The 14,841-nt window shown below is 34.9% G+C and overlaps 1 protein-coding gene across 3 annotated transcripts in view; it reads left to right on the forward strand.

Annotated features, from left to right (window-relative positions):
* Positions 1–14,841, forward strand: part of IPO8 (importin 8) — a 58,599-nt gene that overhangs the window by 18,253 nt on the left and 25,505 nt on the right. For all 3 annotated transcript variants that reach the window (XR_006889564.1, XM_046668489.1, XM_046668503.1), the window contains exons 7-16: positions 857–951; positions 1,573–1,657; positions 3,906–4,040; positions 5,645–5,744; positions 8,462–8,538; positions 8,826–8,942; positions 9,379–9,468; positions 10,785–10,950; positions 11,984–12,144; positions 12,454–12,579. Coding sequence is in view for 2 of the 3 variants with exons in the window: in XM_046668489.1 (XP_046524445.1) it covers positions 857–951; positions 1,573–1,657; positions 3,906–4,040; positions 5,645–5,744; positions 8,462–8,538; positions 8,826–8,942; positions 9,379–9,468; positions 10,785–10,950; positions 11,984–12,144; positions 12,454–12,579 (1,152 nt within the window). In the remaining variant the exon portion in view is untranslated. The remainder of the gene's footprint in view (positions 1–856; positions 952–1,572; positions 1,658–3,905; positions 4,041–5,644; positions 5,745–8,461; positions 8,539–8,825; positions 8,943–9,378; positions 9,469–10,784; positions 10,951–11,983; positions 12,145–12,453; positions 12,580–14,841) is intronic.

Here is a 14,841-nt window from a genome sequence, read left to right on the forward strand (position 1 = left end):
AATTATGAGTGGTTTTTATACTCTCATTTGTGTTGAATGCTTCATTTGCTGAACATTTAGGTTGTTTTCGTTTTTTTAGTGTTTTAACTATAAGGGTGACGTTAAATTTTTATGCACATACATGATTATTTTCTTGGGATAACCTCCTAGCTGTGCTTCAGGCTTTGACAGCTCTTGCAGAGTGCTCTCCAGAAACAGCGCACTGGCTTATACTTTGATATGCAGTGACTGAGAATGTCTGTTACATTAAATTCTGTTTGTCAGTTTGATAGGTGAAAGATGGAGTCTCATTTTTATCTGCAATAACAGTGATACTGTATTTCCTCTAGCCAATGAACTCAAATAACTAACCAAATTAGCTAAATTAAATTGTATCAAATATTTTAAAATTTAAGCTTGTCTCCAAATGTGTGCAGTGTTCCTTCCTTTGTCCTTATCTTGGAAGCAATTATGTTGAGGTTTAATTTATATTTATAAATGCACAGAACTTAGTGAACAGTTGAGTGAATTTTGACAAACGTATTCTTGTGTCACTATCAACCAGCTCAAGATGTAGAACTTTTCTGTCATCCTAGAGCATTTCCTCGAGGGTCATGATGTTTTGTATTTTATTTTCTACTTATTTGGAACTTTCGAAGATAGGAGATAAATGTGAACAACAGCATTGATTAGTTGAAATTTGCTTTGCTTATTTAGTTCCTACCTAGCAATCTATATAGTAAGGATTTGCATTTGTATGGCAACTTAAATTGACATTTAATGTTACTTAATCTATGTCAAGATTTATTCTGTCTTTGTTACTCACAAAAACCCTTTTAAATGCAGAAATTTAATCGGAGTGCTTTTGTCCTCTTAGGAGACTCTGCAAATTGATGAGGATGACAGACCAGAACTAGTCTGGTGGAAATGTAAGAAGTGGGCACTGCATATTGTAGCTCGTCTCTTTGAACGGTAATTCTGTTTATTAGATTCATGATCTTATGGTCAGTCAGTATCTCCTACTGGATATAATAAAACTGGACATGTCCCTTGATGCTCCACGATATATGATGATTTGTCTTTAGAGCCACAGAGGGCAGAAAGTCACTCTCTGTTTTAAAGCAGGCTTAACTGATCACTGGCTTTGAGATCATAATGAGGTGGACAGTCTTCTCTGGGTCCTTCTATTCTTCTGTAAAGAATGGAGAAATGACATTGTTTAGTTCATTGGAAATATCCAGGAATTGTACGAGAAGGTGCTTGGCCACTCAGATCCATAGGAAAATTAGTCAAATTTAATTATAGAAGCATTTATTGGAAAGAAAATATGTCAGATATAACATATTTTTATGTGTAATATTTGCCCTTTAGGAGCTCTTGGTTAAGTAGGTGGAAGCTCCTGTCTGAAATTTTAAGTATGGCCAGAGTCTAAGTACAGCTCATGATTTCATTTTGGGGCTTGTGAAAAAAGGGGAAAGTTAGTTTCCTGCCCAAATAGAATAGATCTTTCAACAAGGGACTGCATTTAAACTAGTGAGTATGCTTTGTTTTAAAAATTTACAGTATTTAAACATTTTCTCTTTGTATTTTAAGATATGGAAGCCCAGGAAATGTCACAAAAGAGTACTTTGAATTTTCTGAATTCTTTTTGAAAACCTATGCAGTGGGAATTCAGCAGGTAATAAACTTAACGCTTTTTAAATAGAAGGACGGTTACTACTGAAAGTAATTAAGTCATTTCTATCCCTTTAAAAGTTAGATTACAAACATATTAATATGTTGCAGATTTATAGGGGATGAAATGGCAGCTCTGAAAATCTAACACAGTGCAATCAGTTTTAGAACCCGAATGTCCTAGGGCAGCTCCCACAAGAAGTGCCCTTCCAGGCTCCTAGACACTGGACTCAAGCCTTTTAAGTTTGTGGTACTGGTGTAGCGGTCACCAGTATTAGACTGGATTCTTCTGTTAGTTCTCACTGACCTCTTACGAGTTTCTTGCCCTCTGTTTCTTTGGGCCTCACCCCTTTGTTCTAAGCATTTATATCAGAAGATTTATATAATATGAATTGATCTATTTTAAAAGGACTTGAGCTCAGAAGTTAAGACTTTCAGCTGAGAACTTATACATTTTTGTGGAACTTTGGGAACCATTCTACACAGTAAAAATTAGGAGTTCTTGAGAAATAATCCAAGTTGATATTAATGTTTAGGACAAATGAGTATGAAGATCGGTTGATCTGCCTTGCCTTTTGAATCATGATATTTTTGTTTCTATTTCAACAAATAAAATTTAATAGCTATTGAGCACTGGCTGTGTCAGGACCATATTGAGGAAGCAAAGATTAATCATACATAGTAAAAGGTTTTAATGATATAGATGATGTTTCTAGATTTTTATAAATTTATGCATATTAGTCTTTATTGTCAATGATGTAAAGTACTTCAAACCTGTCATCTTAGATGGAATACTTCCTTTAATGAGTTATCATTTTGTCTAGTATCATTTTATGGGTTATCATTTCTAAAAAGTACCTTGCAACAATTTAGGAAAGCTATAGCTATAATTTTCTCACAAATTATTTTGTTGGCCCATGAAACTGTCTATAGGGAAAATTAGTGAATAGTGAATAATTGTATCTGTTCAGCAGTTGAAGCTGGTCAGCTCTGTCTTCTCCTCTTCCCACTGCTGTTAAACCCATTAAATATCCTAAAGTTGATGCCCTCTGGAAGTGTGTTCAGTAGAGTTTTTCCAGTGTCATGTACACGTACACATTTAAATTTCATGCCTTTGCATCCATGTCATAAACTATTTGTACCTTGGTTATTTAAGGTATATATTCCTAGTATTTAACAATAGTTTTTTGTTTTTCTTTTTAATCAAAAACTCTTCTCAGGACTGGCCCCGTGGCCTAGTGGTTAAGTTCAGCGTGCTCTGCTTTGGCAGCCTAAGTTCATGGGTATGGATCCTGAGCATGGACCTACACCTCTTGTCAGCCATCCTGTGGCGGTCACCCACATATAAAATAGAGGAAGATTGGCACCTCAGCAAACAAAATAAAAGAAAACAAAACAAAACTGTTCTCTCCTTTACTGTTGTGTTTTATCTCCCACCAACTCCACTTTTTATGAGTCACAACTATATTAAGAAGAACCATGTTCAGTAACATTCATTTTTAGCCTGCATTGCAGAAGGGGCATCTAGGCAGTGGTAGGACATCTGATAAATTTTATAAACCTGAATTTTACATAACTTGAGCTGAATTCGTGTTCTGAAATTATAAATTTCAGACCATGTTTATGAAGACTTTCCAGGGTCTGAGGTTTATAAAATAAAATTCTTCCACATTTTCTTCTAAAAATTCTATGCTTTCATTTTTGTTGTTGTTGTTGAAATATTTCCCTGTCTGGAATTTATTTTGGTATGAAGTTTAGTTAGGGAGCCAACTTAATTTTTTCTCAAAGGACTAATCACTTGTCCCAATACTGTTCTTTTGGATGACTTATCATTTCCCTTCCAATTTGAAATGTACCTTTATCAAATATTAAAATGTGTTATGGTATCTCTTGTTGTACAGATGTTTTCAATGTTCCTTTAGTCAAATCTGTTATTTTTCTTAACAGGAATCTTAATTTACTTGAAGAGCTAGTATGCAGAATAGAGTGTAGACTTATTCTGAGTGGTTCTACAGGTTAGAAGTAGGACAAATGGCTGGGAATCACAGTGAAACACCTGTTAGTTCAATATAACATGAATCCATCTAATAATTAAAACTGCCCAGGAGCTTTCTCACAAAATATTGATTTCCCTAAAAATCTGTTAATTTTTATCTCTATGGATTCTGGGTTTTATGTCATGCCTAAAATGCCCCTCCCCTTAACCTTGTAATTGTTTATGTTGTATATTTTCTCCTCCTGTTTTCCTGTAGGTACTACTAAAAATTTTAGACCAATACAGACAGAAAGAGTATGTTGCACCCCGTGTTCTTCAGCAAGCCTTCAACTATCTCAACCAAGGGATTGTCCATTCTGTGACCTGGAAGCAGATGAAACCACACATACAGGTTGGTGTCAGGGAACAGCTCTCCAAAATGATTCTCTGGTTAATTTAGGTTTTCTAGACAAAGTAAGTGTTACTAATCCTATATTTTATATTTAATATATTTTGTTTCCATTAATAATTTCCAATGAGTGCAGTCTTGTATCTGATATGAAGGGCTTGAAAATTTAAGTATTTGAAAAGAGTGAGGCCTTCAAGTTTCATGAGTTGGAAGACTTGGATACAGTTGTCTTGTTTGGAATCTCATTTAGCTCCGGTTTCTCCTCTGTTAAGTCAGCCAACATTTTCCTACCCTTCTTATCTAACGGTTGCTGCATCAAATGAGCTATCTTGTGTGATAGCATTTGGAAAACAGCCGCCAGGGCTCTACAAGTTGTGTTATTTTGCAGGAAATGAAGCCTGATACATGACTATTTTCTTTTGTAGGTATGAGCAAACAAGGTTTCTATTTCTCTTTTTGGATTGTTAAGTTCTATAGCAGAAGTTAAAGTTTCCTGTTTTTATTTCAGTTTTTTACTTAAAGGTAGAATTCAGCATTGTATTAAAGAACAAATGAGAATGAAAAATTATGGGCCATTAATAAGTAAATTCTTATTTGCATACAGATAGTTTTGGGTAATTCAAAGATGTTAGGAACTGAATTTTTTTTTTCCTCTTGAGCTATGAATTCTTAAATTCTGTATCTCTATGATGGTATCTAAAAAGGAAAATAAATTCTTTTACTTTGTCTCTGGTGTCCAGGATACAGTTTGTTTAGTGTTGTCTTATTATAGGTCTTACAAATACAGTATCTTTTGCATTGTTTTCTGTGGACATCTTAATAATGTTTGCCTAATCCCCTTGATCAAACAGTGATCATTTCTTTGCAATTGATAAAGATACTAATTTCATTTTATTTACTGTGTTCCTGTAAAGTAAGGGTAAATTGTGATAGCATGTTTTTCTCTACTTGATGCCTTGGGCCTTATTTTCACACGGTCCTTAAGCTGAATTTTTTCTCTTAGAATTATTTAATTTTGAATAAGTGATAAGAAATGATCCTGTTTTTATATATGTAGTTCTTAGAGCACAAAAGAGCTTAGTAGGGCATTAATAGAGGTGTACCGAGAGGCTATTAGATGTGATTCCCCCCCCCCCCCCGAAATCCATATTTTTGAAAATGGATGAAGAAAATGTTAATATTGTTGATATGATGACATTTAGGACCAAAGTGGAAATGTAAAAATGTTCACAATAAGAAATACATTACTAAATGTAACCTTGACTTGGTATTTATTTCTCTTCCTTAAAGAATCAAGGTATGTTTAATATTCATTTATTAGTAAACTTTATTATCCCTGCTGTTGCTTCAAAGGATAGCATTTACATTCATCTCTTTCTTTATACCTTTAATCAGTGTTTAAACAATCTCGTGTTTAACTCTTTACCCCCCTCTCCCAGCTCTTGCTTTCCTGCTTTCACCTTAGCCAATGCCAACTTAACGGAAAGATTAATATAAGTTTAGAAAACTAACATCATAAAGGCCGTCAGTAAATACATTATTGGTATTCCCCAAATTTAAATAGCCTGTATGTATTTGTTGTTTTGTTTTGCTTTTTCTCTTCTTAGAATATCTCTGAAGATGTGATTTTTTCTGTGATGTGTTATAAAGATGAAGATGAAGAGCTGTGGCAGGAAGATCCATATGAGTATATAAGGATGAAATTTGGTAATTGAGATGATTTTATTCTTTATCAGTTCCTGGACATGTAAAGTAATAGAACTAAATTTCTATTTTTATGCAGATTTTATTGCTTTATTACATTCTCAGAGTTCTGCTTTGCATGATAAACCCAAACTCCTGAGAGTTTGATGTTCTGGGGAACCAGTGGACTCGAGGCCTTTGGGTGTGGGAGATGAAAAGCTGCCTTCTCCATCCCTCTTACACGAGCACTGAAGCAGTCGTGGAGCCGTCTGTGACTTTCTGATGATGCGCTTCTGTGCCTTTTGGGATACCCATTTGTAGATTGGTTGTTCTCAGTCTGGGAGATCCTTTGGATTTCTGTATATTTTAGTAGTGCCCCAATTTAGTTTGCCTCCTTATCCTCGGGGCTAAGTATTCTACAAGGGAATGAGATTTCCTAAGGTGGCCCCAATGTGTGGCCCAGGTCTCTGGGGTCCTTTTAGCTTGGATCTTCCTGGAAGCTGCTGAACTGTGTAAGTTACCTGAGTTCATTCCCTTTGATCCCCAGTTTCAATTAACTGCTTCATGGAATATTTCTGCACTTAACCTAGCAAAATGTTATTTGTGTACCTCTGGTTCACCCACAACTTAGAGATATCTGAGAGCAGGGACTTTTTCTTCTTTATTTGCTTTATTTGCATTCTCCATCCCTTCTACACCTCTATGCTCCTCTACTGGTGTTTGGCTCTAGTCTGCCTTCGGTAAATGTTGAAATAAATAGTTGATGAAACTAGCACTGCCCAAGGCCTGCTGCAGGTGCTGTGACAGTGCAGCGCCTTCCCCTCGTCAGGTCTGGTGTCTCTAGCTACTTGAGTCAAGCCTGCTGGTGGAGATGCTGGATTATTGGGCTATGTGGTTTTTCTGGCGCTTTGTGTTTAGTATTACTTGATCGAGTAGGTAAGGAAGTGCCCCTTCTCTTGGAGACAAAGTACAGGAAAAGCAAACGAATGAGAAGCAATATTTACCATCTGCTTTATCCCTCTGTTCTACCGTTTCCCTTTGAAAACCATTACACATAAACATGATCTATTCTTTCCCCTTCCTAATGCTTTTGTTTTCCTAGGAGCAGAATGATTAGCCAGTCTTTCTTCTATCTTCTTCAAGGCATTCTTTTAGTGTTTAGCTTTTCTGTAATACCTGTGTGGTTTGAATGTGCAGGGTATTTGTTTGGCTTTCAGAAAGCAACCATTATTTCACTTACTCTTCATATCAAATGAAATACTATCTCACTTTTTAGAAAATATAATAATTAAGAGCTGTGAGTATTGATTGACAGAATTTGCATTTTCTTGATTAAAAGGGAATATAGATAACTCACGACTAACTCAAGTGCTTTTTCCTTAGTCATTTCCTTCTGTGGAGTAGAATGCAGAGGTTGTCATTTGATATGTATATTTTACTTTTGGCTGACTGTAGGGGAGAACAATTATAGCATTAGTTTTCTTTTTATATTTTTGTAACTTACAGTTATTTATATAAATGAAACATTCTTATCTAAATGCATCTAAATGCATTGACTGATATTAATAATAATGTTTTTAGATTTGGTAAAAACAATGAGAGCTCAGGCTTTGATGTTAAGGCAGACGGGGTGTGAATGCTGAGTTGGTCACTTATTCATTGCACGACTGGGCAAGTTACTTAACCTCTCTGAGATGCAATGTTTCAGCTATAAAACAAGTGATGATGATAGTGTTGGGAGGATTAAGTGGGATAATACACATGAGCTAACTGCGTTAGTTGCTAGATGCTTGTAAAAATCTTAGTATAGTGCCTGGCACAGAGAAAGTACTCAGTAAATGTTAGTTATTAGTATTATTACATTTGCATTTTACATTTTGAGGCAAAGACTTAGATTTGGTTTTATTTTTATATTTAAATGTGGACATATCAGATATTGTTCAACTTTTCAGATTCTTAGATAAAACTGCCTATTCTGAAATTTGTGAAAATTTTCGTGACATGAAGTCATGTGTTTTAAATAGATATATATTCAGTAAATACTGTGGAATACCTGCTGACCCCACCTGTGGACAGAGTCAAGCCCTGTCCTAGCAGTCCCTCAAGGCTTTACGCTTGTGGTTTCCTCTGCTTGGAGAGCTTTGTTGTTAGATTTCCACGTAGAGCTTCCTCCCTCATTCATTCGATTTCTGCCTACATGTTACTTTGACAGAGAATTGGGGAGGCTTTCCCTGAGCCCTCGTTTAAACTTGCACCTCGTACCCTGTCACTCTCTGTGTGCTTACTCTGTGGTTACATTGATTCTGAGCCTGACCCGTTATGTACGTGTGTGTGTGTTTGTGTATAATCTGTTTCTTTCTCTCACCACGTCAGCTCCATGAGAACCCTTTTTGTTTGATCTTTGTATCCCCAGAGCCTAGAACAGTGCCTGGCACATAGTAAGCACTAAATAAATTTTTGTTATTTTTTGATAGAGATAAAGCACTTTTCCTGTCCTCAGTGAAACAGATATGCCTAATATGTATTGTTTTCTTTAATATGATTGTTTAAAAGGACAACCTGTAGAGTTTGCTAAACATTGTTGTGCATGAGAGCACTGATGATATATCCTTAGGTTTTTAATGCTGTAAATTAGTGTCAAATATGGATTTCTTGGTTTCGGAATAATGCTCAATCAGGTTTAAAATCTATAATAAGTAATTGTCTTTTTACTAACATGGTTTAACCTTTAAAAATCTTAGATATTTTTGAAGATTATGCTTCTCCCACCACAGCGGCCCAGACTCTCTTGTATACTGCTGCAAAGAAAAGAAAAGAGGTATACAGTTATTTTTTTTAAATATCAAACTGAAGGGTGGCCTGTGTCGATTTGACACTCTAGTATACCTCTAGTATTTGAAAAATTATATTATTAGTTATAATCTGTCACTTTAAGAATGTTTTTCTATCCTAGTAAGGGAAAAGGGTTATTTTGTTTGCTTAATTATAATTGCTTGATAAAACAATAAAATGGCTTTATTTTTGAAAATTTGTGCATCATATTTAATACTTTAGGAGGGTACTGAAAACTCATATAGACTAAAATGGATTTTTCTCTTTCTTTAGGTATTGCCAAAAATGATGGCATTCTGTTATCAAATCCTAACAGACCCGAACTTTGACCCTAGGAAGAAAGATGGAGCCCTGCATGTGATTGGTTCCCTAGCTGATATTCTATTGAAGGTCAAGCTACTCAAAATTTAATTTACTTAATAAAGCTGTGAAGTATAGGCAAATGAGAGAATATGAAAGTTATGGAGCACTTAAAACTGGTGACTGCTTCTGCATAATGAGTTGACTGTAAATATCCTTCTTTCTGTCACCTGTTTCTTTAATTAAAAAGAAAATTTGACTTTTTTATTTGTTAGATTTTGAGTTTGAAATTGTTGCTATGTAAAAAAAAGGATACAAATTGGCTTTAGTGTTATTTGGTTCTATAAAAATCAATCAGTTTCAAATTCTTGTTTTAAAACATGCGATATGTAGGTCAAATAATTTTACAAGATTGTAAATAGCGGTATATTAAGAGTTAGTCATAATAAACATACTTTATCAGATGTGATTTTTACCTGTGAAAAAGACATTGATAAGTTGAAACTTAATTTCTAATTCCTAACAGAAAAGTTTATTCAAGGACCAAATGGAGCTGTTGCTGCAGAATCATGTGTTTCCATTATTATTGTCTAACCTGGGGTATCTTCGAGCTAGAGTAAGTTCTCCATATTTCCATTATGTACCTTAAAATCTTTGTTTGTGAGATAATTATTGAATTAAATGTTTTTGGATAAATCGACCTTTCACTACAAATTGAGACAAAATCAATTGGAATGTTCCTTATGGTCACATAAACTGAATAAAGAACGAAGTAGTAAATATAAAGGGATTTATGGATTTTAGTTTCAGCTGTTTTCATTTTCCCCTCAGCCTCACTTGCTGTAGATGCAAAACATGCAGTGAGAGGGATGATGTCACAGCAGTGGTACAATGTAAATTCATAAAGTGATTAATTCTCAGCATGCAAAACAGCATGAAATTCTAGTTTGGCTAAAAACTTAATTATGATTTCCAGTATATTAGGTAGATATGCCTTAGTAAAATGGAGAAAATAATAATCCATACAAAATTATTTGTGTTTTAAGTGTATGTTACTTCTAGAATCAATATATTATATGGAAAAATAAAAATAGAACTTTAATTCAAGAGCCTAGTATTTATCTTTCTAGCTACATCCACAGGGAAAAAATGTCTTGCTAAAAACAACATATATTAACAATACTTTGTACGCTCTGAAACATTTTGTAAACCGAAGATGATAGTTGCTGGAGAAATATTTGGGCAAATGTCGATTAGAGATGTGGAGGGCAGATAAGTGTTTTTATAGGTAGGCTGCCACCTTTGACAGGCTGTGTGAATTGTAATTCTCTGGATAAAAGTCTTTAGTAATTCAAATTAATTACTGTTGACTCTGTTTTAGGCACATAGAGAATTTAAAAAAGTAGTAGTATGATTCTGTGGTCTACTAGTTTAAAATCTGCTAATCTATACAAGATTTAGAGTTCTTCATACCTTATGTCAGTGAAAAAAGAAAGCTTGCTAAACCAGTTAGTGTAAGGGAAAAGAATGTTTCATTTGTTTGCTGTGAAGGCCAACAAATGAATGTCAAACAGAGGTTTGTGGTAGCTTTTACATATAAATAATAAATTAGTTATGAATCATAATATTTATTAAAGGCGTAAACAGGTTTTCTTTTTTCAGAGACGCTTAAATTTGGCTCTGTTTTCTTTTTCCTATGAAAAAATGTTATCGTATGTAAGTAATTCAGAAGTAATGACACTGCCTGTTTTAATAAAAAGACTGGGAAATCAAAAAGTTTAGCAACTAAGGTTAATATGCTACCTTCCAAAACCAAACAAATAGTACTTGGTAGAATTAATGATATTTTACTTAGTAAGAAGTTCTTATGTGTGTGACATTATTACAGAATGCCATAATCCTGATAGTTCTCTACTTCCTTTCTTTTTGTAGTCCTGCTGGGTACTTCATACATTCAGTTCTTTGAAGTTTCACAATGAGCTCAATCTGAGAAATGCAGTGGAACTAGCCAAGAAGAGCCTGATTGAGGATAAGGAGATGCCTGTCAAAGTTGAGGCTGCCCTTGCTCTTCAGTCATTAATTTCTAACCAGACACAAGGTAAAGCCAAAAACGCCTTTTAGAAGGTTCATTTTGTTTTGTTTTTTTGACGGGGGTCTTCTCAAATAGTTTTTTTCACTTCCTTCCCTAATAAGGATGGTTTTCTAAGTCTTAAGGTTCATGGTTTGGATTTCTGAGCCATTCTACCTTCAGAATTTTATAGGAGTTTATTTTTGCCCTTTTTAGGAGTTTCTATTGACTGATTTCCAGAAAAATTTTAGATTAGGAAACAAGTTGATCGGGTTAGGCGCTAGAGTAGACTGAGAATCAAGAGAGCTGGGGTCTAGTTTGACTGTGCTACTAACTTACCCTGTAACCCTAGGTGAGGCACATGATCTGTCGAGGCTTAGGTTTCCGCAGATTTAAATGCAGGGGGGTTGGACTAGACGGCTTCAAGATTCCTTTCAACTCTAGGATTCTAGGATTCTGCTAGTTCTGAAAGTAGCAAGTAGTATTTCTGGTGAGTGACAACACAGATATCTCATTTTATTATTCAGAAGAATATTCTGTTCAAAGTTCAAATAAACCTTTGAAAATCAATTCAGCTTTCTGAGGTAGGTGAACCAGGTTTACCTCTACTCAACAAGGTTTCAACGGGAGACTGAATATTGTATGAGGATAGGTGGGGAAGTGGGTGGGTAGAGATGGGGTGGGGCAGGGAATGGGCATTGTCAGTCTTGGGCATAGTTTTATGTACATGATTTTTTATACTTGTATCCTGATGTCAATATTCATGTTCTGTAGGTCATGCTGATGGCAGAGCATGTGTACCGTTAGGGTTTCTCAGTGGGGGCTGTTGGCGTTTTGGGCAGGACAGTTCTTTCTTGTGCAGGACTGATTATCCCTATATTACTCATGGGAAAATTGATATATTGGTGAAGATTATTTTGGTATAGTTTTGTAACTTATTCACCACAGAGGAAGTATCTAGAATATGTTACCCTGTGACACTTTACTTGCTGACCAAGTTAATTCCTTTTACCACTTGTGAATGGCTAATTTTTTACTGATTTTGTTTGTTTTATTGCATTAGCTAAGGAATATATGAAGCCTCATGTGAGGCCTATTATGCAGGAGCTGTTGCACATTGTTAGAGAGACAGAAAATGATGATGTTACTAATGTGATCCAGAAGATGATATGTGAATACAGTCAAGAAGTAGCCTCCATTGCTGTTGACATGACCCAACACTTGGTAAGACTGGGCAGATTTCATGTCAGTTTGCTATAAAAGCCGTGAATAATCTAAATAAATTAAAAACTCTAAAATTTTGAGTTCAGTTTTATATGTAACTGAAATATTAATATAAAGATATTTGCTCCAATAATTCAGACAGCAGTTAATTTCCATAGTTAGAGTTAAATCTAGTAACAATTAGGATCCTCTCTTCTTATCTATAATATTCTGAGATTTCGTAGTGATGTGACTTGATGTGAGCCTTCTAATTTTCACTTTCTGGGCTTTGAATCTGGAAACTCATTTCCTTCATTGTTATTTTCATAGGCCGAGATATTTGGCAAAGTTCTTCAAAGTGATGAATATGAAGAAATTGAAGACAAAACAGTAATGGCGATGGGAATTTTACATACCATTGATACTATCTTGACGGTTGTAGAAGATCATAAAGAGGTGGGATTTCTTTGTGTTTTCTTATGTCGTTATAGTAACAACTAAAATTTATATCATCAATGGGCATGACTTCTAAAGTCTTTACTTTTAAATTGGTATTTAGTTATGTTGCTAGATTTTAAAAATTACTCCCAAATTTTAAAAACCCTTATTAAAATGATTGAGGGAAAATACTACATGTAGTTGTAAAATATATAATATATCCTTTTGTACTAATCTGAGTTCAGTTCATCACATCTGCTATATGCCACACTAGGTTTTTGGGGAATACCAAATTGAATAAGATGTGAGCTTTGTCTTCTGGAACCCACAGTCTAGTCTTGGGAGAGAGTGATAGCCATTCCAGTCACGGTGGCAAATATTAAATAATGGAACAAAATTCTGATGTAACAAATATTGTGAGAATGGAAGGGAAGAAGAGCTTAACTGTCATCTTTCCTAAACTGCGTTCCAGAACAATTTTGGGATAAGAATTTGTGCAGACAATTATCAAGTGCCTTCACATCCATTAGCTGTAGAATCTTGCTAACATCGCCATGAGATGGAGCAGGTAAATGGTAGTTTCATTTTGCAGAAGTGGAAAACTAGATTCAGGTGGTATCAAAAGACTTGTTCATGGTCATAAAGTTTTGGGTTTTCAGTCAGGTTATTCTGATATCAATTTATCCTCACCTAAAACCTGCTGCTCTCCTCCCCAAGTATCCCATAGCCTCTCCTTACCTCAAATTAGATTTGTGTCCGTTACTTCTGTGAGTGCAAGTTGACTTGTTTGGCAGTGATGGCAGCTCTTGTTTTATACAGCGGGAACTGAGGGAGCAGGTGCTGGTTCTTTAAATAGCATTGCTAAACCCTGTGGCTCTTGGTTTATCCTGTGTTTATCATATACCAATGGAAGATTACCAGATTCATAAAACCAGTTCGAGATTCTTCTTCTGGGCAGGCCTTCCCTCACCTAAAAGGCTTACTGTGAATTTTTATTTCCACATTCATTATTTTACTTTTGTATCCTTGTTGAAACTGTATGGACCTCTTGGGAACAGTGAAATGTTCCAAATTAAATTACAACAAGTATTCTTAAGGATAATTCTTTCCCCTTACATGTAGAACTTGTATTTTAAATTTGAAGAGACCTTAGGAATCACCTAGTCGAGTTTTCCCAACTCTGTGTGTGCGGAGGATGGGCAGTAGTAGAATGAGCAGCAGGATTAGTTTGAAAACGAAATAGTGTTTTATCTTTTTGTTTTAATTTTTTTACTCTTGATATCAAATTTATTTTGAATTTCAGATAAAGTTAAAGGAGTGTGCGATCTTATTGTCATTATCAAGGAAGGCATGAGTTAAAATTGAGAAGCACTAATCAAATCCAGCCTCCTTACCTACAGAGGAAAACACTTAAAGCCTTCAGCTAAATGGCTTTACCAAGGTCAATGATAATTAGAGGCAAACAAAGACTGGAATCTTAGTCTCTTGATTGCCTGTCCTATGATTTTGAACTTTGGCTTACTGAAAGCAAACTTTGAAAACAGTATTTCCTTAAAAGGAATCATATGTGTGTGAATACATGTACAAATACTTAATCTGTGAAGACCAAAATTAGAAATCTAAAACAGGTGCTCAAACATAGGCAGTTTTGCTTAATGATTTTAAATGCACTGACACATTTGGATCATTTGAACTTTAAGATAGTAGTTTAGGTTGACTATTAGAAGAATATGCTTGAAAGTCAAAATAGGATTTAGATGAAAAATGTAATCCAACATGGATTTTAATTTTTACTTATTTAAAAAATATTTCATATGTTGAAAAATTAAAAAAATGTGAAAAGATATTCAGTGAAATTTCACCTTCTCACTCAACTCCACAGTCATCTAATTCTCCTTTCAGGAGGTAGCTCCTTTACCAGGTTTTTTGTATTTTTCCAGAGACTTTTCTATTATAATATCCAAGCAAAAAGTGAGTATGTTTATTTTTCTTTAATGAAAACAGTAGCATACAGTTTTCATCACATATTGATGAATATAGCTAGGTGATCCTTCCATATTAGTCAATAAAATTACATTTTTTTAAAAATAGATTTTTTTGTGTGTGTGTGAGGAAGATTGGCTCTGAGCTAATATCTGTTGCCAATCTTCCTTGTTTTGCTTGAGGAAGATTTGCCCTGAGCTAAGATCTTTGCCAATCTTCCTCTATTTTGTATGTAGGACACTGCCACAGCATGGCTTGATGAGCAGTGTGTAGGTCCATGCCTGGGATCCAAACCCA

The sequence above is a fragment of the Equus quagga genome, chromosome 1, assembly GCF_021613505.1.
Source record: "Equus quagga isolate Etosha38 chromosome 1, UCLA_HA_Equagga_1.0, whole genome shotgun sequence".
Classification (NCBI taxonomy): Eukaryota; Metazoa; Chordata; class Mammalia; order Perissodactyla; family Equidae; genus Equus; species Equus quagga.